We start from the raw sequence: 23,883 nt of genomic DNA, 5'->3' as shown, positions 1-23,883 counted from the left end.
GAAGAAACTGATGAAAAACTGGACTTCACCAAAATTAAAAACATCTCCTTTTCCAGAATCACCATTAAGAACTGAAAGGGAGTGATACGAAATGCAGCACTGGTTCCCACCTCCCAGCACATGACCAGATTGGCTGTCAAGGGATACAGGGAAACTTCCTGGGGTGGTAGAGAGACTCCACACTTGACTGCAGTGGTGGTTATACGACTATATACATCTGTCAAAACTCAATGAATCACATCCTTACAATTGATTCATTTGGTTTTATGTTAATTACACTTCAATAAAACTGATTTTAAAAATTAACTCTATTTCTATGTACCAGCAATGAAAACATCTAAGAACAAAACTATAAAAATAATGCCACTTATTACAACATCAAATAAACATAAAATACTGGGCGATACATTTAATAAAAGATGTACAAGACCTGTTTACTGAAAATTGCAACCCATTGCTGAGAGAAACTAAAGCAGACCTACATAATGGAGAGACATACCATGTTCATGGATTGAAGACTCAGTATCACTAAAATGTCCATCCTCCCTAAAATTGATTTGTAGATTTAATACAATCCCAATCAAAATATCTGCAGACATTTTTGTAGAAATTGGCAAGCTGATTCAAAATTTGTAAGAAAATACAAAGGATCTAGAATTGCCAAAATAAACGTGGAAAATGAACAAGGTTGGATGATGTATGCTACCTCATTTCAAGATTTACTATAAAGCTACAATAATAAAGATGGCATGCCATCAGTATAAGGAAAGATAAAAAGAGACTCCAGAAATAAACTTACATATGTAGATCAACTGACTGTTGACAAAGTTACCAAAGTAATCCAGTAGAGAAAGAAAAGTCTCTTCAAAGAATGCTGCTGAAATAACTGGGTACCCACACAGGGAAAAATGAACTCCCCTGCCTCACACTCCACACAAAAATTAATTTGAAAGTTATCCTAGATCCAAACTTGACGTTAGGGTAAACAAGGATTTCCTAGACAAGACACAGAAATGACTAATCAAAACAGAGCACTAATCAAAACACATCCATCCAAGGACTTGCATCCAGAACGTTTAAAGAACTCTTACAACTCGATATTAATGACACACACACAACACAAAATGGGTGAGAGACTTGAACAGTCACTTCACGCAACAACTGCACAAAGGGCCAATCAGCAAATGAAAGAGTCATCTACAGCCTTAGTCATCAGGGAAATGCGGATATTCCTAAGACCAAACTTTCTCTTTGTTTCTTTTGTTCATCATGTTTGGAAATGCCCCTCGTCTGCCAACGTAAGAGGCATAATTTGGGGGTAACTGTATAGTCCTCCACAGCAACTGATGTGGCCACGCCTGCTGGACAGATCCTGCAGAGCCTCTGCAGTACCAGCTGGCCACCCTCTGGCCAGCATATGCCTTTACCCCAGACCCCATGAGCACTCCCAGGACCCAGCCAGAAAGGAGAGCAGGGCTGGGCTGCGTCTGCCCCCGGCACGCTCCATAACAGTCCCTGGAGGAGATGGCGACACCCGTCGGTCACAAAGCCCCCAGCTGGGGCTGGTCTAAGCACACCCACATTGAGTCCTCCGTTGTCTCTTTCTGTCCAGTTTAGTTAAGTCCAACAAGCATTTACTGAGAGCTTCTTAGGTGCCAGGCCCTGTGGAGTCCAGAGTGAACACAAGGCAGCCCCGCCACCGTGGCTGTTCCAGAAGTGGAGAAAAACCCCTAGAGAAGGTGTCTCTGCACTGGCCTGGGTCCCATACCAGGGCCACCCACCCAGGGCTGCCCCACCCAGGACCAGCACACCAGGACCACCCCATCCAGGACATCCATCCAGGGTCACCCACCCAGGGCCACCCACCCCAGGCCCCCAACACCAGGAGGCCCAGGGGCAGAGGCGCAATCCATCTCAGAACTGCCCCCACCGCACTCCTCTTGAGGCCTGTCCTGCGGGAGCCATCATTTGCTCGTTGACAAGATGGAAAGTGACTGCACTTGGGAGAGAAGGAACCGCTGACGGAAGTGTAATTAACAAACCTTCGGAACCTTTCAATTAACACATCTGCACATGAGTGAACCTGCATTCTCTGGGGCATCGCTTTTTTTTTTTTTTTTTTTTTTAATTAAAAGCAACTTGAGTTCGTTTTGTAAAGGCTTCTAGAGATTCCACTGGACACAGCTCCTAGGTCCAAGGCCAGGCCCACCCCACCTGGCTCCAGGCGACCACTGCCCCCTCGGCCCCCTCAGCCCACAGTACTCTCACTCCAAGGCTGCACACACGGGGCCAGAAGACGTGTGTCATCCCCGGGGGAGGGTGGGCAGGACAAGTCCCTGCCCCTGGAAGTGATAAGCCCCAAGTTAAGCTGTGCTGAACAAACCTTGCCTCCCAGCCCGATGCACAGCTCTGCGAGCTGCCACCTGTGGCTCTGACCTTCCCTGCAGCTCGGCATGGCGCCTCCGGCCTCAGAGCTGGTAGACACAGCCCGTGCAGGCTCCAGGCCTGCCTGTGTGCATGAGACGGCCATTCCTAACCTGCGGCCCCTGCAGACTGGACGCTCCAGTGGGAGGTACGTGGGTCTCCACGCCCCCGCCATCCCAGCAGAGAAGGGGGCAGGAGGCAGAGCCCCACACGGGGTCAGTCGCCGGTTTTGCCTCCCCACCGAAACCCTGGGCCTCGCCCCACGTCCAGGGCGTCCCCTGCAGGAGACCATGGGGTCCTTCAGAGACGGAACCTCCCGGGGCCTCGACGACTCCAGACACTCCTTCAAGACGCAAGGAAACAGAACACCGGCGGCAACAGCCCACGAGGGTTGCCCACCCCCGCCCCGGGAAGGCCAGAGCCACCACGGCACCTGCACCTTCACGGGGACAAGGGGTCCACGAAGGCGGGACAGCCAGGGCAGCGGCCTGTGAACCCGGCCTCGGCGTGCACCCCCCAGGCACACACATTCACACACATGCCGGTGCACACACGCACACCCAGGTTAACCCCAGAACCCCAGGCAGAGCCCAGGTGCCCTTAGAGTTCTCAACCCTGGAGCCCCCAAAGCAGGCGCTGGAGTCGGCAGAATGAGCCAAGCGAGGCCAGGCTGCGGCGCCTGGTGCAGGGGACACGGGGGGACCTGGGGCCTGGCCTACTGCTGACACCCACGGGGGCCAACGCTTCTCGGAGCCTCTTCCGCCCCGTCTGCACCTTTCTGGGCCCAGAAGCCTGGCCAGGGGCCGGGACCCCCAAAGGCACTCGGAAGCGACACCGCCCGCCCCAGCCCGGCACCTACGGCCTCGATGCGCTCCCCAGCTGCAGCCCCAGCTGCAGCCCCAGAAAAGCCTGGGGGACGGTGTCACCCCCAGGGGACACGTGGCAATGCCTGGAGGCATGATGAGTTGTCAGGAACGCGGAGCAGGGCGTGCTCCTGCATCAGAGTCGGCTGCTGACAGCCCCCTCCCCCACCGCGCACGGGATGGCCCTGCCCCCCGGGGCGACTGGGCCCAGCGCCAGCACTGCTGCCTCTGCCCAGGTTGGAAGCAGCCCCGCTCCATGCAGCACAGGGCAGCCTCCGCTCTCAGGCCTGTGGACGTCCGGGGGTCCTACGGGCACAGCCTGGCACTGCCAGCCCCAGGACCCTCTGCGGAGGGAGGCCGCCCTGGCCCTATGTGCGGGCATCCCATCGACCAGACTCTGGGCTCCAGTCAGATGTGTGTTTCATAACCAGCCCACGTGCAAGAGCTTCCAGCCTAACTCAGGGAAAGGACTTTCGGGGCAGTGGCGCCCGCAGCTGCCGAAACCCCTCCCTCACACCTGTGCCTCCTTCAATCGGGCTGGGCAGCCGCCCTGGGCCTGCAGCTGCTGCTCCCTGGCTCGTCCTAAAGCCAAGCTTTCTGCGCCTCTTTCTCCGGTGACCAGCGGGCCTGACCTGAATGTCCTGACAGCCCAGAACAGAAGGCACATGCGTCAGAGAAGGGGGAACGGAGTCAGCAAGGACGGAAGCCCAGGTCTGACCGTCCACAGGAACATAGGCCCCTGCTGCCCAGGGAGGTGGGGTCGCCCTACGCCTGGCCCCCCAAGGCCGGGGCCTTGCCGCCTGACACAGAAAGCACTGTGGAAGGAACAGTGCCCTGGGCCTTAATTCAGCAGAGTGGTCGTGCTGTCCGGGGCGAGTTAGGGCCCTGGAAGGCCTCTCTCTGAGGTGTCTTACTGCTTGCCCCGAAGTGGGCCCTTCAGGAGAGTCATGGGCATATAGCCCCCCTCACCCCATGTTCACTCGGTTCCCGCCCTACCCAGGTGATGTCGAGTCACGTGAGATACAGGAAGGAACCTAGGAGGTAAAACCCCACCCCGTGGGATGTTCACTCTGGGGCCAGGGGCTGAGATGAACGCAGATGTCACAGGCTATGCAGTACACAGTTGCCAGGGTTAAGTGCCAGAAAGCAAAGCAGGACAGGGGCCTGGCAGGGGCCCGGTGGGTCCCCAGGCACAACTGTAAAGTGGGCCTCCCGGGAGAAGGACGTGCAAAGGTTTGAAGGAGACATGGTGATCCGTGCTCTGGCCAAATCACTGCCCCACCCTGCTGCCAAAACACTGGGCCAGCTGCTCTCCTGGCCTCTGGGGGGATCGGGCCATGCGATGCTCTGGGCAGGAGCTGTGGGCAGATGCCACACAGAGAGCCACCCCTGGGTGCTAGGTGGGCCATTGGCGTGGAGGACGCCCAGCAGAGAGCATCACGTTGGACTCCTAGCAGAGAATGAGGGGATGCCCTTGGGATACACTGCCCTGCAGAGGTCAGAGGCACACGTGGAGGGGCGGGGACCAGGGTGCTGGGTGCTGGGTGCAGGTGGAGGGGCGGGGACCAGCGTGCTGGGTGCAGGTGGAGGGGCGGGGACCAGGGTGCTGGGTGCAGGAGGAGGGGCGGGAACCAGCATGCTGGGTGCAGGAGGAGGGGCGGGGACCAGGGTGCTGGGTGCTGGGTGCAGGAGGAGGGGCAGGGACCAGGGTGCTGGGTGCAGGAGGAGGGGCAGGGACCAGGGTGTTGGGTGCAGGAGGAGGGGCGGGGACCAGGGTGCTGGGTGCAGGTGGAGGAGCAGGGACCAGCGTGCTGGGTGCAAAGGAGGGGCGGGGACCAGGGTGCTGGGTGCAGAGGAGGGGCGGGGACCAGGGTGCTGGGTGCTGGGTGCAGGAGGAGGGGCAGGGACCAGGGTGCGGGGTGCAGGTGGAGGGGCGGGGACCAGGGTGCTCAGTGCAGGAGGAGGGGCGGGGACCAGGGTGCTGAGTGCAGGAGGAGGGGCGGGGACCAGCGTGCTGGGTGCAGGTGGAGGGGCGGGGACCAGGGTGCTGGGTGCAGGAGGAGGGGCGGGGACCAGGGTGCTCAGTGCAGGAGGAGGAGCAGGGACCAGGGTGCTGGGTGCAGGTGGAGGGGCGGGGACCAGGGTGCTCAGTGCAGGAGGAGGAGCAGGGACCAGGGTGCTGGGTGCAGGTGGAGGGGCGGGGACCAGGGTGCTGGGTGCTGGGTGCAGGAGGAGGAGCAGGGATCAGGGTGCTGCGTGCAGAGGAGGGGCGGGGACCAGGGTGCTGGGTGCCGGAGGAGGAGCAGGGACCAGCGTGATGAGTGCAGGAGGAGGGGCAGGGACGAGGGTGCGGGGTGCAGGTGGAGGGGCGGGGACTAGGGTGCTCGGTGCAGAGGAGGGGCGGGGACCAGGGTGCTGGGTGCAGGAGGGGGGGGCATGGGGTGCCCGGGGCCTATGGGAGGGAGGGACACAGGCAGTCCATGCTTTGGAAGGTAGAGCGAAGGTGACATGAAGGGCGGGGAGGGGCTGCCACGTGGCAGAGGGCTCCCGGATGGGTCTAGGGGCATTTGGAAGGAAGAGGTCAGCGAGCCAGGAGACTCCAGGGGTGCAGGTGTGAATGCGTTCAGGAGATATCTGTGATATACGAGCCAGAGACTGGACAGAACAGTCTGGAACGTGTGAAGCAGGGCCGGGCTGCAGATAAAACCTGGAGTCGCCGGCACATGGATGATATTTGAAAGTGTGAGACTGTCCGCACGAGCGCAGCAGAAAAGGAGGGAGCGGGCAGGAGCCCCAGGTGCTCCAGCGTCACCGTGGCGGGGAGGGGAGAAGGGTCCTAAGAGGGGCCGAGAAGGAACAGCAGGGCAGCGGGCGTCCTGGAAGCTGCGGGAAGAGAGGGAAGTTGGGAGGGGCCCAGAGGGTCAAGCTCTGCCGTGGGTCCAGGACAAGGGAGCTGAGAACTGGGCGTCAGACTTCGCCCCATGCAGGGAGCCCTCACTAGGGCTCCGAGGCCGTGGGGACAAATCCTGGCTACTGTAGGCTCAGGGGAGCATTGGAGGGCAGGTCTGGCACCTGAGAGAACAAAGTGCTGTCAAAGAGTCTTGCTGAAAATGGGGAGCAAAGGAATGAGGCCACGGCATCAATCGAAGCTTCTCAACACGGGCAGCATGAGGCAGGCGTTTGTTCTCTCCCCAGCCCCACATCGAATGTCTTCTGCACACCTGGCGTTCGTCTCTACCCTGGGGACACCAAAACACATGGTTCACTCCTGTCCACCCTCGGGGGCCTGTGATGTGACGAGTCAACAGTTATGAAACGTGCACTCAGCACAGTGCACAGCTCAAGCTCAGCCCTGGAGTCCCAGGAGCCTGACCTGCAGGCTTCTCGCCTCCACCCAGAGCCTGTACCTTGGACAGCTCTTCCCCAGCCCCAGAATTGCCGGATGGGAGGCTGGACACCAGTGGGTTTTTTTAAATATTCTTGTAAACTTTTGATTAGAGTATAACAAACGTACAGAAAACGTGCACATCTGACAAGCGTTCAGCTCAAACAACAGGGCACCCTGGTGCCCCCCAGGGGGACATGGGCGTGACATCTTGTGGCACATACCAGCACCCTGGCTTCTGTGCTTGTCAGCACGGAGTCAGCAGCGGGGACCCTCGCTCCCTCGGCAGCAGGTTAAGAGGTGCACCGTGTGGGGTGCGGCCATGAGGCCTTCACTCTCACGGCACAGAGGATGCACAGAACGAAGACCCGAGGACTCGCTCGTCCGAGTAACGTCGGTGGACGCTTGGTCCGGTTCCAGCTTCTGGCTACCACACGTCGTGCTGTGCGGACTCCCGTGTGTGCGTCTCTGGGTGCACGGATGTACACGTTTGGATGGGTCCCACCTAGGAATGCAAGCCTGGGCTGCAGGTGTCCATGCCCCCAGCCAAAGACCACCAGAGACAGCATAAGCCTGCACACACCCGTGTACCGTCCTTGCAACGGGGAGAACAGGGGCATCTCTGTGAGGGTCAGGTTTGCGCTCACGTCAGTGACCTTCAGGAGGGTTCAAGCAGCACGGCCCCACACTGTCTGGAGGCTGCATGACTTTACGGTTGGGCACCTTAAGCCCACTACAGAGGCTGAGAGGAGTGAAGCGAGAACTGCAACTGGCAAAGCAGCGGCCAGGACCCAGGAAGTCCGGTCACTTGGGCCTGGACAATGGTCACGTTTCTGTCTGCGCTCCAAAAGGCTTATGGAGGGCTCCTGTGTTTGTCTTGACCCACCACGGTCAGAGGGGTCTGTTGCGGGCGCTCTGTGAAATCGTTCACGTGCAGCAGGAGAATGCCAGGGCCAGCGGCGAGGTCCAGGCGAGCTCCTGGACGTCAGGGCTGTGCTCTCTCTCAGAAATGGTGCGCCACGCGGTTTCCCAAGTGGTTGTATCAATTCACACTCCCTCCCGCCTGCAGTGTACAGAGCAGGAGCACAGTAGGTACATTTAGTTAAACAAAGGCAGTGATGGGGGACCCCAGAGCCTTACGCCAGGGAGCAGTGCAGTCAGCTCTGTGCTTTATTTTTTTTTTTACATCTTTATTGGAGTATAATTGCTTTACAATGGTGTGTTAGTTTCTGCTGTATAACAAGTTGAATCAGCTATACATATACATATGTTCCCATATCTCCTCCCTCTTGCGTCTCCCTCCCACCCTCCCTATCCCACCCCTCTAGGTGGTCACAAAGCACCGAGCTGATCTCCCTGTGCTATGCGGCCGCTTCCCACTAGCTGTCTATTTTACATAGATAGCTCTGTGCTTTAAAAGATCATTATCTCTCAGTAATGGTGAGCACACCTGGCACCCAGATCTTGGTTTCTAACACCTTCCCCAATAGAAGGACCAGGGCTCCCTGGAGAACTGGCTGATTCTAGGGTTGGGTCAGGGAATATACATGATGAGCCTAGAGCATCTTCTAGTCCCAGAAAGTAAGGAAGTGCTCAGAAAGAAGCAAAGACAGGAAACAGTGAGGACAGCAGGCCAGAGGGACGCAGGAGCCAACGGAAGAGCTTCCAACGGCTAACGCTGGACAATCTGACCAAAAAGTAAATAAACACACACAACAGTACTGGATCGTAATGCAAAGCATAAAACAAACATCCATGAGTCCACGTGGGTTCAAATGAATGACTGAAGAACAAAGTAAATGGGAAGAATACACAAATCTTCTGGGTAGAAGGATTCCAAATAGTCTTATGTAACTACCTTCCCCTAAAGGAGGTGGACCTTAACCCCCCACCCTTTAAGTGTGGGCAGTGCAGTGTAACTTCCTTCCAAAGAGCACAGTGTGGACAGGGGGGCCGAGTAACCTGACAGCGGAGACCCCTGACGGACAGGACCTCGGCCAGGTGATCAAGGTCAGCGTCAGCAGCAATGAGTTGTGCTGAGAGTATGGACCTTGACAGGACGTGACGAGAAGGTTGCCTTTCCTGTGGTTTTCCTCCCGAAGACCCATAACCCAAGTCTGGCCATGAGAAAGACGTCACAAATCCCAGCTGAAGGATATTCTGCAAAATATCCGACCAGCTATTCTCAAAAGCGTCACGGTCGTCAAGAGAAGGAAAGTCTGAGAAGCTGTCACAGCTCACAGGAGCCTAGAGAGGGACAGCTAGATGTCATGTGGGATTCTGGGTGGGATCCTAGAACAGAAAAAGGATATTCAGTAAAAACAGGTCAAACCTCAATAAATTACGGCTTCAGTTACTGAGAGATTTCACACGTCACCTTGACTGGCCCTGGGCACCCAGATTAAAGTGTTCTGGGCGGGCGTGTCTGTGAGGGAGTTTCCGGATGAGATTAGCAGTTGAACCCGGGACTCAGAAGGGTAGGCGGCCCTCCCAGATGTGGGTGGGTGTCAACCAGTGCCCTGAGGCCTCAACAGAACAGAAGGCGGAGGAAGGAGGGAGGCCCCCCTCTCCGGCCGCCCTGCTGAGCAGCGACCCCTGGTCTCATCCTCTCCTGCCCTCAGGCTGAGACCACACCTTTGGCTCCCCTGGGTCTCAGGCCTTCAGACTCGCCCTGAATCACGGCACAGGCTCCCCCGGGGCTCCAGCTCGAGCGCGGCAGGTTGCGGGACTTCTTGGCTCCACAGCTGCCTGAGCCAATTCCTCTTAATAAACCTCCTTAAATACCTGTATGTAAGCATATGTGTGTACACACACACACATGCACACACACGCGTGCGCGCACACACACACACGCGCGCACACACACACACGCTATTATTCTATTGGTCTGTTTGTCTAGAGAACCCTGACTAGTACAACTATGTCGCACCACTGGTTCCCTAGTTATGACAAAGGTACGATATTAGCGTTAGGGGAAACCACGTGGGATATACAAGAACCCTCTGTTACCACCTTCACAACTTTTCTGTAAAGCTAAATGTTCTAAACAAAGTTTACTTTAAAAAAGTTTGTTAAAAGTAATATATATTTTGTATGTATTCAAGTATGGATTGGAAGGCGATACGAAAAAGGGCAAATGGTTGTTATAATAGTGGTGAGATTACATAAGACACTGAAAGTCTTAATATTTTTCTTGTCACTTTCCGTTATATAATAAAAAGCTATAAAGGAAAAAAGGATCATCTGGCAACAGTGTCTGGCAGCTAGAGGGGCAGCCATATAATCTATCATCCAAACTGGGACACGTCCAAGAGCAGAAGGAGGCACTATTAATAATGATGCCCGGTCACCGGACAGGAGGGCACCCACGGGTGCGCGGCCACTGTGAGGAGGCAGGAGCCGCAGGCTCCCGCCCGCTGATTCCCGTAAGGTCAGTGACGCTGGAGAGGGGCCCAGGGCAGCGGGGGGCGAGGGGGGGCTGAGGTCGTTGGGGGGCAGCCTGGGACAGCAGGAGTTGACCCCCAATTCTCGGTCCCTCCCACCACTTCCTGCTCTAATGGTTCACACGCCCGGCACCAGCACAGGGTCTGCTCCAGGCCCAGCTCCGGGGCTCTGTGTTGGCTAAGCCCCTTGCTTCCGGCACATTCCAAGTGCCGTGGGCTCTGGAAGCGAGCCTCGGGATCCACACGGCTGAGGGTCCACCGTCCGACTCTAGTTCCACGGGGCACAGAGCCCGGGCCTCCCTCTCCGCTTCGTCCCCAGCTGTCCGGGCAGCAGCCACCCACCCCGCCGCTGCCCACCCGCTGCTCCATCTCAGCTGCCACTTCCCTCAGCGCCAGGCAGATCTGCCACCGGGCAGGGCCACGCCAGCCCATGCACAAGCACACGGACGCTGGGGCCCAACCCTTTCTTCAGCGCGTGATTTCTTTACCCCCCTTTTCTCTGCATCTTCCCTCCTTTCTGTCTTATCTTCCTCCTTTTCTCCTCTCTCAGTCCTGTGCTAACTTTGCAAATTATCCTTTCTGCCTGAGGAGCTAAAATATGATTTCAGAAACACAAGAGGACCCTGACACGGAGAAAAAGAAAAAAGGAAAGAATCGGGGACAATGCAAACAAACACGACCCCAGGACAGCCACAGGGGCTCCTACAGTGCAGCACGCGGCCGGGATCTGAGCCGCCCCCGAGAATTACCAACTCCCAAAACAAGGACGTGATGTGTGTCGCTTTAAGCCGCTACGTTCTCGGGCAATGGGCTAAGCGGTCATAGATAACTGATACGCAGCCGCCAGCAGGAACTGAGACCCCAGGGACACCCCACTAAGGACACTCCTCCCCCCAGGAACCCCCCCCCGCCCCCGCCAGGGACACGACTCCGCGGAGGCTTCCACCAGCCTGAGGCCTCTGAGCCATCACGAGGCACCGTGAACGGGAAGCCCCCAAGCGCGTTCTGGCTCCGCAGGTGGCGTGCGGAGCAGGGGACCCATCCCCACTGGGCCCTGTCTAGAGTCCCAGGTCACAGAATCTTGAGAAATGATAAAAATGGTCATTGCTAAGTCACTAAGTTTGGGGGTTTTTTATTACCAGCAATAAATAATAAAACAGTGCCCGGTTTGAGCTACCGGGACCAAGACCCCGCTCCCGGCTCCCAGGGGCCGGGCGTTCCGGAAACGGGCCCGAGTCCGACACAGGGCCCGGGAAGACAGCACTGAGCACCTCGGACCCTGCTCGGGGCGGGGTGGGGGGTGTGCCTGGTGCCCGAGAAGGCTCAGCGTCCTGCCAAGCCTGACAGACTCACAGACACACAAGCGCAAAGCTGCTCGTCTCTGGCTTCGGTGACAAGCCCCGCCTGGTGCGCGTGAAGGAAAAGCCGTGATGTGAGAGCAGAGACCTCCCTAGTCAGCGTGTAAACACCAGGAATCTGAATGTGCTCAGCTCCTATTTTTAATAAATTGGGGGCGACACTGACTCTCACCCACATCATCTCCTTGGCTTCACGACTTAAAGAACACCAAGCCGGGTCTGCACAGCACAGACTGTGGCCACGCCTGCTCGGGCCGCATGCTGGAGGCCACCGCAGGCTCCTGTGTCACACCTGGGGATGCGGAGGGTGGGGACAAATGACGCAGCTGGGGCTGGACGGAGCCACACTGATCTCGGTCAGCTGCCTTGGTTTTTAGATAATAGATTCCAGGTCAACGGGCAAAACAGTTTCTGATGAAGCAGGCTTCCCAGTTTTTAAAAATAACAATAATTTTATTAATTGTAGCTTCTCCAATTATGAGCACTAAAATCATTCAGCACGTTGGGCCCGGCCAGTGTTTGGGGAAGAGGCGGGCCCAGCGTGTTCTGCAGGCCGCTGATCAGCGTGTGCCCACCCCCCAGGCGGGAAGGAGGCCCCAGAGGAGCCATCATGGACGACGTGTGGCCCCGACCCGGGGGACAGGAGCAGGGCTGCAGGGGGCGTGCACACAGCTTGCGGGACAGCAAGGCTCAGCACTCACCGGACCCTCACCAGCCCGCAGGAACACTGCGTACCAAAGCCTTATTTCTACCTAGAGCTACACAGCGATAGCAGAGTGAGGCGGGGAGGAGGAAACACACAGTTCTACATCTTTTTCAAACGAGGAGAAAAAATCTGACTGGGAAGGAAAAAAGACACCAGGTAGAAGGCCTGCTCCCACACTAAGGTGAACGGACACCAAATCTGGTTCTGAGCTTCCTACTGACAGGGGAATCGGGACCAGGGCCACGGAGCACAGACCCTGAACACAGGAACCACCGGGCTCAGGCGGCCTAGAACAGGGGACACCCATGGCACGTCCCGGGCGTGGGGCTGGACTCTCAGCGCAAGCAGGACAAGAGGACACAGTGGCCAGAAGGGGGGCGTCTATACAGCCCGGGGCCACCTGCCTCTGGTAGCGCGTCCTCTGCCACACCTGGGTGAGAATCTAGTCATTGCAAAGGGGGAAGTTCAGGCTGTAGCGTCACCTGAAAATGCAGGACACAAAATGCCACTGATGTTTTGGGTACGTGTGTAGCGGGCTACCCAGAGAAAAAGAACAACACAGAAGTAAGAACAGAGCTAAATGAGATCCCTCTGCAGGAAGAGCCAGCACATCTCCAGACGAAGGACGAGCAGTAGCTTTGGAAACTCCCACCCACTGCCAACACCATTGCCATGGCCCAGCGGAGCACCAGAGCAGGCGGCCCCCTGCTGCTCCCTATGCGTCGGGCCAGTGCCTTGGGGGCCACGCCCACTCCACCACCCACCTGCTGGGTCCTCGCTAAGCCCTCCCACCCAGGGTGTGTCCTCTCCGTGTCCAGCACGCTGGCACCGTCTGGGGCCAGATGGGAACACAGACCCTGAGGCCCCACCTGAGACCCGCTGAATCAGAATCCGCATTGTCACAAGGTCCCCAGGGGACCCTGACAGTTTAGGAGCCACTGTGAGCTGCCCTGACCCTGCTCCGAATGAATGCTTGTCCGTGGCTTTGCCTCCCTCAGACCATCCTGGGGCCTTGGGCGGCTCCACCCTCACAGAGAAGCCCTGAGCAAAACTTACCTCCAGTGCATCCTCGCACTACTTCTCAACTGGGAGGATGGGTGGTTAGATTTTTAAAAGAAAATCAACTTATTTTTAGCATTTTAAAACACACAGCCAGATGGATAGACGTGCAGAGCTGACATTTGTTACATAAAAAAGTACGACAGTGGGTCCCAAGTCCATCCCAGACCAGCCTCGTCAGCCACAGGAACGCAGCAAACTCAGCGCCACCCAACGGCCCCGCCGGGACACCTGGCACTGCATGTGGGAGCCCAGGGAATCCAGGAGCAGGGGTGCAAGGCCAGCCGGGACCACACACCTCCTCCCCACCTTGAACCCAAATGCCCACCCCTGTACCGGGGGCCTCTGCACCGTTGCTGCCAGCTGCTAAAGGAACCCAGGGTCTGCAGCCACTAGGCTGCTGGCCACCAAGGCCCCCGCGTTGCAGGGGACAGGGTGTGAACTGCCATCAGCCCGAGCCTGGGCCACACAGAGAGCTGCCACCCCCATCGCCAGCCACCCCCTCTTCCCAGGGTCAGGAGGGAAGGGAAGAGACACCTATTAAAACTCAGGTCCACGCACCACTGGTCAAAGACTCAGTAAACAGGGCTAGACTGTCACTTTGGAACCACGGCCCCATCAGCACGATCGGGTCAGCCCCCCGTGCGCTCAGCACCGCTCTCCGCTGCCCGTGAGCCCTGGGCACATGACGGGGAAGAGTGGGCATAAGCACCGTAAAGTCACCGAGTCATTGCTGGCAGGTGACACGACCGACCACCCAGGAAGCCTGGGAAAATCAACTCAAAAGCCATGAGGACTAACGGGAACCTTAGCAGAGCAGCCACACACGGGCCGGATACTTTTCAAAGTTAAGATTTCCTTCCTACCAGCACTAACCAGGGTGGAACGTGATGGTTGCAAAGATCTCGTTCACAATTCGACAGAAACAGGCAGTGAATGTGCCCAGCCTAAGCAAGAGCAGGACCCACGGGAGGAAACCGTTCTCACTGTGGCCAGCGTGAGTCCAAACCGACCAAAATCTGCAACATGAAAAGTGAAACCACAGAAGTACTAGAAGAAAGTGCAGGTGCAGGTTTGTAAACTGGGTGAGTATCACTTGTGCTTGGTGTTAACAGGGCACCAAGGCCAGAAACTGCCAGAAAGGAAGATCTTGACGAATCTGACCACACAAAAACTAAGCACATCCACACGGAAGAAAACTAGCAACATAGAAAGATAAATGACTGCTCCAGGGCATGTGCCGTTGTATACCGGGAACCGTGGAAAGAAACCGGGCAGCAAACATCCCAACAGGGAGCACAGGTCAGGGGTAGGAGTTGGCAATTCAGGAAGGAAGAGCACAAACGCCCCCAACATGCAAAGAAACACGTTACCAACCTCACTGGTCATCAGAGACTCGGAGCACTAATACAATCCTTTTACCTTTCAGACGGTCAAAACACAGACATCACTAACACCCAGAGGCGGTGAGGGTCGGAGAAAGAGGACTTGCCTGCGCTCCGAGAGCAGGCAAATGGGATCTCCCTCCCGGCCAGCCGCGCCGGACACAGGCCCCCCTCTTCCTCTCTCCTCTGGCCCCTCCTGCCCTTCACTACATTTATTCATGTTTCCTCGTCTGCTACTGGTCTCCCCACCTCCTCCTTTGTCTGGGTACCCCACACCTGCAGCAGCCCCATCCTTTTGGCCACCGCCACGTAACAACCGTCCAGGACAGCCATGTCTTGTGCTGGGACTGCCCATCTCCAAGGGAGCTGGCCAGCGGCACCAAGCCACACTCCGTGCACACTCTTCTGACTCGTCAATGTCATTCCTAGGAGTTATCCTGAGGAAATAATGTCAAGTGTACAAAGATGAACATACAAGGATGCTCACTGGTAAACTGTTTATGTCCTGGTGCCTGAGCCCCAGCGCCCCCCAACTCCACCCCAACAAATTCAATCTGAATTTCCGGAGGAGGCAGCCACAGTTTTTAAGAGCATCCTCTGAGTCTAGTTCACAGGGTTGAGAACCACTATTGTAAATTTAGCCAACAAAGGACGCTGCAGATCTATAGACGGCCATGACACATCGCTAAGTAAAAGACGCAGGTTGAGACAAACCGTATTTGGAGCATGATCCCATTTCTGTATCAAAGACATAAAGAGTGTTGCTCTGTGGCTGATGTGTGAGTACATTCCTAGAAAAAGGCTGGGGCAGAGGCACGCTAATAGGTCTCAGTGCTGAAATTACCGATGTCTTGGTTTTCCTATATAGAATAATTTTAGCAAAGTCTTAAACTCTTTTACAAATTTATACACTTTAATGCTTCTTAATTAAAAAAAACAAAGGTTTTATAAATTTTGGAAAAGGTTATAAGACTCTGGTAGCCCCGTGTCCCGCCTTACTGCCCACCCCACCCAACACACCCAGGCCAGGCGTTTCAGCCCTCGAGGGCTCCCTTATTTCCAGTTCTCTGGGCAAAGGCAAACCTTCTCGGTGATTAGTTGCCCCCCACTAGCAAGCTAATACCATGTTAGGTTTGAGACTAGCCAGACTGCTGAGAACGGCGGGTGCCCCCCAGTTACCAGTTACTGAGCTGCTCAGCAGAAAGTGATGGAACCCCACTCAGCACCCTCGTGGGGACACCCAGACGAGAGGAATGAAGGGGCCTGCCCAGCACCCCGCAGCACTGGGGCAGGTCCCAAGCAAGGTCAACCCCTAAATCAACTGCTCCTGAAGCCCAAGAGGGGTCGCACCGGAGGAGGCATGGGGTTTCGGGAAGAGGAAAGGGGACCCTTGGTTCCGGTGTGAGGAGGAAGCCCAGAGAATTCTGAACAAGCACCCAACACCTGCCAAGTAAGGACAGTGGCTCAGACACCTCAGGGTTAACAGGGAAGGGGGACATTTAAGATCCCACGTGTCGTAACTCCACTTTGTAGTTGGAATCTACCTGGCACTCTGTTAAATTGCGCTCTTATTTTCTCTTTTCCTTTTCTCTGCATACCAAATCTGATATATTAATTGGGTATTTTAATCTAAAAAATTCATCAGAAGCTCTCACATTGCCATGGCAACCATGCAGTCCCAGTAAATGCACGTCCTCAGCACAGCTCTATCACCTCTTTCGGCTCACCCTGCACGGGGCCGAGGAAGTGTGGGACCCTCCCTGTCTGGGGGGACGTCTTCACACCCTGAAAGAAAGGTGGGGTGCAGCCTTTCTCCTCTTGAAAGACTGGCCTTCCGCCTTTCCAAACCCCACTGCTTCTGCCTAAATAAACCCACAGGCTTCAGGCCAAGAGCTGCACAACATTCTCTCTGCAAACACCTACTGTGATTCCCAAGTCGTGTGCGCCCTGACGATAACGTGAAAACATGGAATAAAAGTGGAACAAAGTGGCCGCCCACCTGGATCACATCCACGGCCATTGGACCAGGGCCAGGCTTGGCATCCTAATCTTACCAAACAAAGCCCAGGAAAGTCTCGTGCTGTGTTCAGTTTGGAGATGTGGCCACCATGCCCAGGGATGAGCAGGTGATGATGGGCACATGTGCTAAAGAGCGAGCACCTGCAGCCGAGCCAACAGCCCACCTTCACGAGACCAGAAGAGCCGGCACCTCTGCCGTCCTGCTTCAGGCAAACGGGGACAGGGGTGGGGAGAAGGGGGTCGTGTTAGATAATTCTCAAATCTGATCGCGTGCAGCACAGCTGGATTCTGTGCTCTTGGCTCCTCCTTAACGATCCCTGGATCCTGAGACATAACACACTGTGAACAGGTAGAAAAATTCTACCTTTCAAAGCTGAAGGCAGCCACTGTGCTACCTCAATTTCTCTCTTTCTACACCACCTGCCCTGGGGAGCATAATGCTAAGACATGAAAGAGTGGCCAGCTCTCAGCTGACACCAGCAAGTGCTGAAATCAGACATCTGATGTATTTCTCAGACGTTTTCTCATCGTGCAGCCAGAAGCTAGATGCAAATCTCCTTCCTGATTAGTTCCTAATTCACTCTGGGCTTTCTTCACTTTGAATATTTACTCTGAAAACAAAAACATATAACATAGGAAGCACTCCCAGCAGTGAGCTGTGTTCCAAAGTTAGAACACGAAGACAGGTCTCCCCAGAACACACTGAGTGGGCGTGGCTGGTCCTGGATGCCCCTCCAGCAAGTCCAGGCACCATGCCCCTCCTCGATGACCGGGGCCAGGCTCATCAGAGCCCAGGCCCCCCTGAGCAACAGGCTCTGCATCGCTGTCTGTGAGGACTGCCCACATGGCCTGCACATTCTCCAACACTGGCCTGAGGTCGTATTATTGTAATTTCCTATAATGCTTAAATTATGTATCAGAAATAAATAGCTTGGGCTCTTTCGCTGAGCTGTGCTCTAAAATTATAAAAGATCCATCCTACTTCTGCAGGCTGCCTACAAACGAAAAATGCATATTTCGACTATTTTAAGAAAATGTCAAAAAAACATCAAATGTGTCATCTTGTAGCATTTAACTTATCTGCATGACATCTGCAGAGAAGAGCTGTATGTTTGCCTGTGAAAGTATCACAGTGCCCCAGGGGCGGACACTGCACAGCCACCTTTCCCGAGGGTGCTAAGTGAAAGGGCCGTTGTCAGGCAGGGCTCCAGGAGGCGTGCCTGCAGGTCTTTCCTGCTTTCCACCAGCGCCTACCTCCGGGTCACTAGCTTTACCTGCAGGGGGACCTGAGGGCAAACTAGTTCCCAAAAGGGCAGGTCTTTGCACAAAGGCAAGCCTCCACCGCACGTCTGAGTGCAAAGGTGGGCACGCCGGCAGCCACGCGGCGCCGTCACCTACACTGAGCTCCGAGGGCCGGGCCCCCGCGCCACCTGTGGGGCAGGCATCTCCCTTCGCAAACTCGGCACACCTCACGTGCAGAGTAACAACCGAGCGCTCACACCTCGCAGAAAAGGAAAATGCAAACACAGCGCCCTCGCTACTGCGGGGGCCTTCGCGCCTACCGACCGCAGACCCTCACCCCGCAGGGACGGCCTGCCTACTCCGCCCGTCGCGCCGCCACTGGACACGGAAGACACGCGTGGGCATCGCAAGCACCGTTCGCGAGTTTCCTCGGAAACCGAGACGCCCCTGACGCCTTCCCACCGGGAGGCCTTGGTGCCCCGACCCGCAGAAATCCTCCCGCCGCGGCCCCGCTGCGAGAGCGTGCGGAGTCCCCAGACGGCGCGGGTCCCAACGCTGTCCCCGCGAGCGGCCCGGAGTCTCCGCCGCGGCCGTTCTCACCGTCCTCCTTGTCATCAAACACCGGCCTCCGCGCGGTGGCCGCCGACATGGACGAGCCCATCCTCTTCTTCCACTTGCTCCACGGAAACAGAGGGCGCGGCTGCGCGCGGGCATCGCCCGTGTCCCTGGCCCGGGGCTGGCCGGCGGCGGGCGGCGGCGGGGCGGGGGGCGCGTCGGGGCCGGCGGGGCGCGCGCGGCCGATGGGCGGCGAGCCGGGGGGCGCCGCGGCGCTGCTGCCCCTGCGCTCGGCGCCGCTCCTCATGGCCGGACCGGAGTGCGCGCCGCGGCCAGAGTCCGGGACATGGCCCGCCCGCCGGGCGAGGAGCAGGAGCTGGAGCGACTGGCAGCGCTCGCCTTGCGCCCCAGGCTCGGCGTTCGCGGGTCCCGGCCGCCCGGGCGGCTCCGCCGAATGCTAGCGCGCGGGGGCGGGGCCGGGGCGGGGCCGGCGGGAAGGAGTCGGGGCGGAGCGAGCGCAGGGGGCGGAGACTGGGCGGGGCCGGAGCGGGGTGCGGCGAGCGGCTACGGGTACCCGCCGCCCGCCTCAGTAGGGGCAGATGCAAAGCACGACGACGCGGCGGCAGAGACAGGAGAGAAGGAGGGGGCCCCTTTGGCCTTTGTGAACAAAGATGGCTTGCGGACTGCTGCCGCCCGACCCGGGGAAGCCTTAAACCTCATCCTGCGGCTCTGCCCTTGGAGAGACCACGCGCGGGACCCGGGATGGGGTGGCGGGAAACGGCTGTGCGGGGGCCGAGGCCGGGTCGGTGTCAGGACGCGCAGCCCCACGGTCCCGGGTCCGGCGCCGATACCCCCATGCGGCTGCACCGCCGAGGGAGGGACGGAGGTGGCGGGGCGGGGTCGGGCCCGGTGCGCGAGCCCCTCTCCGGCCGGCCGGCCCAGAGCCTGACAGCGAGCGCGCGCGCACACGCACGCACGGGTGCGCCCGGGGTCACGGCGACGCTGGGCACACGCGCCTGCGCTCTCGGGGTACCCTTGGTTGGGTCTCCAGTCCGGCCCTCAGTGTAGTCCGCCCGGCACGGTTCCCGAGCGGAAGCCCTTGGCGACGGTCCGCGCCTCAGGCCGCCCGGGGACCTTGTACAGCGTATGGGGGTGGGGGGTGTGGTCCGAGGCGCGATTTGAGCTTGATGCGCCTCCCGACATTCGATTGGCCAGGAGGGACCTCGCGGATAAAGCGCTCTGCACAGCCAACGACCCAGGAGAAGACTCTCAGTACCGCCCAGCTCCCTGCGCCTAATACTTTTTCACTGAAGAATTGTTTTGTTATGAGTTGTCTTAGACTTTTGGAAGCCTTTGCCTCCTTAGGTTCTGCCCGCAGAGCTGGCGGTTCCTTCCTACCCCAGGAAGTCCTGAAAGGGCCTTCCGCTGCCCCACCATGACAGAGGACCACCCACCCCTGCCCCGCCTTGACAGAGGACCACCCACCCGGCTTGCAGGCCAAGGCACCAGGCCCTGCGGGTCTCTCCCGCCACCGCCCGTCCCTCCGTGGACATCTTTCAGCCACCCTGGGCTCTGTCCTGCCCTCGCAGCCCCTCACCTGGCTCGCCCCCCCCCCAAGTAGTGGCACTCAGTCTTGGCTGTTCCCGCTTCCCGTCCACTGCCCGAGGTAGAACTACGCTTGTCCCCGACCCCACCTTTGAAATTCGGTGGAGCCCCTTGACCACTGTGGCCTGCTTGACCAATGAAATGCGGGCAGAGGTGAACTGTGTCATTTCTGAGCCACACTTTAGGAGCCAGTGTCCAGACTGGCCATACGTGCCCCCCTGGCTAAGAGGGAGTCCCCATCACTTGGGGACCACCTTCCAACCAGCAGTGGATGCACAGAACAAGGGAGAAATCAGCCACTGTGGGAAACCCTCGAGATTTGGGAGGTGTATTTACCGCAGCATAACCGGGCCGACTACCACCTGCCGTGCATCCAGTCTTGAGTTAAACTCCGGGGAGGCAAGTTCCCTGGGCTCTGGGCTCCCAGGCTGGGCTCAGCCTCCTTATGCTGAGCTGCAGCCGCTCTCGGAACATGGCTCCCTCCTACCATTGCCCTCACCCAGTCAGCACGTTGAAGGCACCCAGCTCAGCGCCGGCACAGAGGAGGGGCTCTGTAGCCATCCTTCCGGGGCAGCAGCGAGTGAAAGAATGTTTCTGAAGGGGGGGGCGGCGCGGGGGGCACCGAGGCAGAGTGTCACCCCAGGCAGGCTGAGAGCAAGGGGTGCAGAGTGGGCAGGAGACAGAGCAAAGGCCAGGAGCTGCCTCACCCGAGAGCAGACCAGGCTGCCGCACTCCACCGAGGGCCACTGTGAAGTTCTAGGGGCCTGGGAGGGACTTACCTGTGAACGGGGAGGGGGCAGTGAGGCCAGCAAAGTGTCCCTGTGCCCAGGGGTGCCCACAATGATCAGGAACTTCAGCAGGGTGAGGACAGGGGCTTCTCCATCCTGTGCCAGTGACAGGGGACTGTCAATGACTCAGTAACCAGATAAACGTGTCCACAACACCCAGCACATGGGAGCGCCCACACAGGATCGTGGGCAGTGCGCGATCACAGGACTGCTGCAGCTGGGGCGGTCGGCAGGGGTCCGAGCAAGTGACCTTGTGAAGACCTGGGGCCCAGGAGCTGTGATGACACTGTCCCTGAGATTGAAATGAGAGTGTGTGCGAGGGCAGAAAGCGGCCAGTGTCTCTGGCGGACGGCGAGTGCCCACTTAGGGCATGTGCAGAACAGCAGGGGTCTGATTTGTATTCAAGGCTCAAGCCCTGAAACCCAAACACAAACGTGCGTCAACCCATAATTCATCCAAAAAGCCAAGCTTCCTGAGAGGGTGCGATCGTTGGCAGAGTCTCCAGTTTTCATGTGTACTTTGTCCAATAGCATCATTCTGAAATTAACACGCTGCCTGCACCTTTGTAAATAGTCCTGTTTTTAAACTCCCTTCAGATTGCCCAATTTGAATGTGCTGTTTCCTGCTGGGAAACATACCAGAACTGGCCCCAGGAAACAGGAAACAAGCTCAAATGGGATTCCGATCCTGAGTTGCTCACTTATGTGGGAAACCATGAGTCCCCTTCCCAGCAGGAAATGGAAAACCAGGTCATCCCTGGCTGCGGTGCCATCCGACTTAGCCCTGGTGGGACATGGGACAAAGTACATGTGGAAGCAAGGACGTGGGGAGCCAGGTGCTGGGTGGCTGGGTGGCTTGGTGATGGTATTGATTCTCCGGGTCATGGGGCTGCCTGGCTTCCGATGACTCCAGAGAGCATGAATGGGGAGAGGAAAATGCTCAGTGGAGAAGAGGAGCCCCATGGCTGCTGGGAAGGAATCCTTCCTCTCTGTTGTCATGGTACCAGGACTGAAGCACAAACTCGCCGCTTAACTCCATGAGGCTCCTAGTGTGTCACCAGGGCTGCTGTGACAAAGGACCACAGACTTATGGGTGAAAACAACAGAAGTGTGTTTTCTCCCCATTCTGGAGGCCAGAAGTCGGAAATCAAGGTGTCAGCAGGGGTGGTCCCTTCTGGAGGTCCTGAGACGTCTCTCCCAGCTTCTGGCGGCTCCAGGAAGTCCTTGGCATCGCTCAGCCTGCAGAGGCATCACCTCAAGCTCTGCCTCCATCATCACATCGTCTTTCCATCTGTGTGTTCACCTTTATCAGGACATTTGTCATAGGATTTAGGACTCACCTTAACGCAGGATGACACCTTCTTGATTTCTTTAACTTAATTACCCTCTTTCCAAGTAAGGTCACATTCACAGGTTCTGGGTGGACATATCTTTTGGGGGCCACCACTAAACCCACACTACAGTCCACTGTCTGGTCCCTCCAAATCTAAGCCTATTCCATGCGCAGAATACATTCACCGCATCCCAGCATCCCCAAAATCTCACCGTTAGAGCTTCAACTCTAAGTCCAAAATCTCACCTAAATATTATCAGCTCAGAAGTCCCAAGTCCCACCATTAAATCAGGTCTGGGTGAGACTCCGGGTATAAGCTACCCTACAAAACACCTCTCGTGACCATCCCACTTCACAGATGAAGGAAAGAAGGCCTGGGAGGCAAGTAACTGCCCAAGTTCCCAGCTGGAGCGTGGGAACAGCGCTGTTGACATCCAGGAACGACCCCCAGGCTCAGGCTTGAGCAGGAATGGGTGTTAGGACTCCCCCCCGCCCCGCACCCAGTAGACAGGCAGCAGACGCTTGGTTCTGCGCCCGCCCCCACTGCAGCCCTTCTTTTGCCGTGTAGCAGGATGCAGACAAAGGGACGCATGCAAAATATAAATGTTCTGGGAACTCCCTGGTGGTCCAGTGGTTAGGACTATGAGCTTTCACTGCCGAGGGCCTGGGTTCGATCCCTGGTCAGGGAACTGAGGTCCCGCAAGCCACGCAGGGAGAAAAAAAAAAAAAAAACAACCTTAAAAAAAGTACAAATGTTCTGAAGTGTAAGAATGAAATAGCCCTTAGCGGCCACCCAACTCACCAGCAACCCCGCCCTCTGCCCCGGCCTGGACTGAGGGACCACCTGTCCTTGGACCGCCACTGCATTGGTTCCTGGGGCTCTGCTAACAAAACCTGCAGAGCAGGCAGTTAAATCACAGAAATTTATTTTCTCACGGTCTGAGGCTGGAAGTCTGACATCAAGGAGTCAGTAGGACTGGTTTCTTCTGAGCCCTCTCTCCTTGGCTTGCAGACAGTCGTCTTCTCCCTGTGTCCTCACGAGGTCATCCCTCTGTGTGTCTGTGTCCTAATTTCCTCTTCTTATAAAGACACCAGTCACACTGGATGAGGGCCACTCAATGACCCCATTTAATATTAGCCACCTCTTTAAAGACCCTATCTCCAAATAAGTCATATTCTGAGGTACTGGGGGTCAGGCATGGGATTTGAGGGACACAGTTCAGCCCATAACACCCACCAGGTGCACCCCATCTCCTGCTTCCCCCGGCTCATATTATGGGCCAACTCGTCTCTTGATTTTTGGTTTTAGAATCTTACCATTCACATTTGCGGCTTATCATTTAGTTTTGCTGGTATGAAAAGCATTTCATACTCTATGAAGTCTCCTGGAATTTGCTTTTTCTGTCAAAAGCTGTTTCTAAGATTCATTCTTGTTGTTGTGAGTAGCTATTGTTGGTTCATTTCATGGCTTTCTCTTTCTTGGCCTTTGGGGTCCTTCCCAGGTTTTGCTAAAATGAGTGAGGCTGCTGTGAATGTCTCTGCCCACGTGTCCTGATGAGACTCCAGAGGGGAACGGTGGGGGTCTCTGCACGTGGGGATCCAGCCCGACAGGAGAGCAGGCTGCTCTCCCAGATGCCCCAAGTTCCGGTGGACACCCTGACAGAAGAATGAGCTACGGGCATGAACACAGGTGTTCCCAGACTTCTTCATTTTTGCCAA

At 56.9% G+C, this 23,883-nt stretch overlaps 1 protein-coding gene across 1 annotated transcript in view; it reads right to left on the bottom strand.

Moving 5' to 3' along the window:
- Window positions 1–18,901, bottom strand: part of STK32C (serine/threonine kinase 32C) — an 83,814-nt gene extending 64,913 nt beyond the window's left edge. Inside the window, exon 1 of the mRNA XM_060286821.1 lies at window positions 18,485–18,901. Coding sequence (XP_060142804.1) covers window positions 18,485–18,746 — 262 coding nt within the window. The 5' untranslated portion in view covers window positions 18,747–18,901. The remainder of the gene's footprint in view (window positions 1–18,484) is intronic.
- Window positions 18,902–23,883: the final 4,982 nt, after the last annotated feature.

This window comes from Globicephala melas, chromosome 16, assembly GCF_963455315.2.
Source record: "Globicephala melas chromosome 16, mGloMel1.2, whole genome shotgun sequence".
Classification (NCBI taxonomy): Eukaryota; Metazoa; Chordata; class Mammalia; order Artiodactyla; family Delphinidae; genus Globicephala; species Globicephala melas.
The sequence above is the reverse complement of the archived record's forward strand: the minus strand, read 5'-3'. Positions and strand labels throughout refer to the sequence as shown.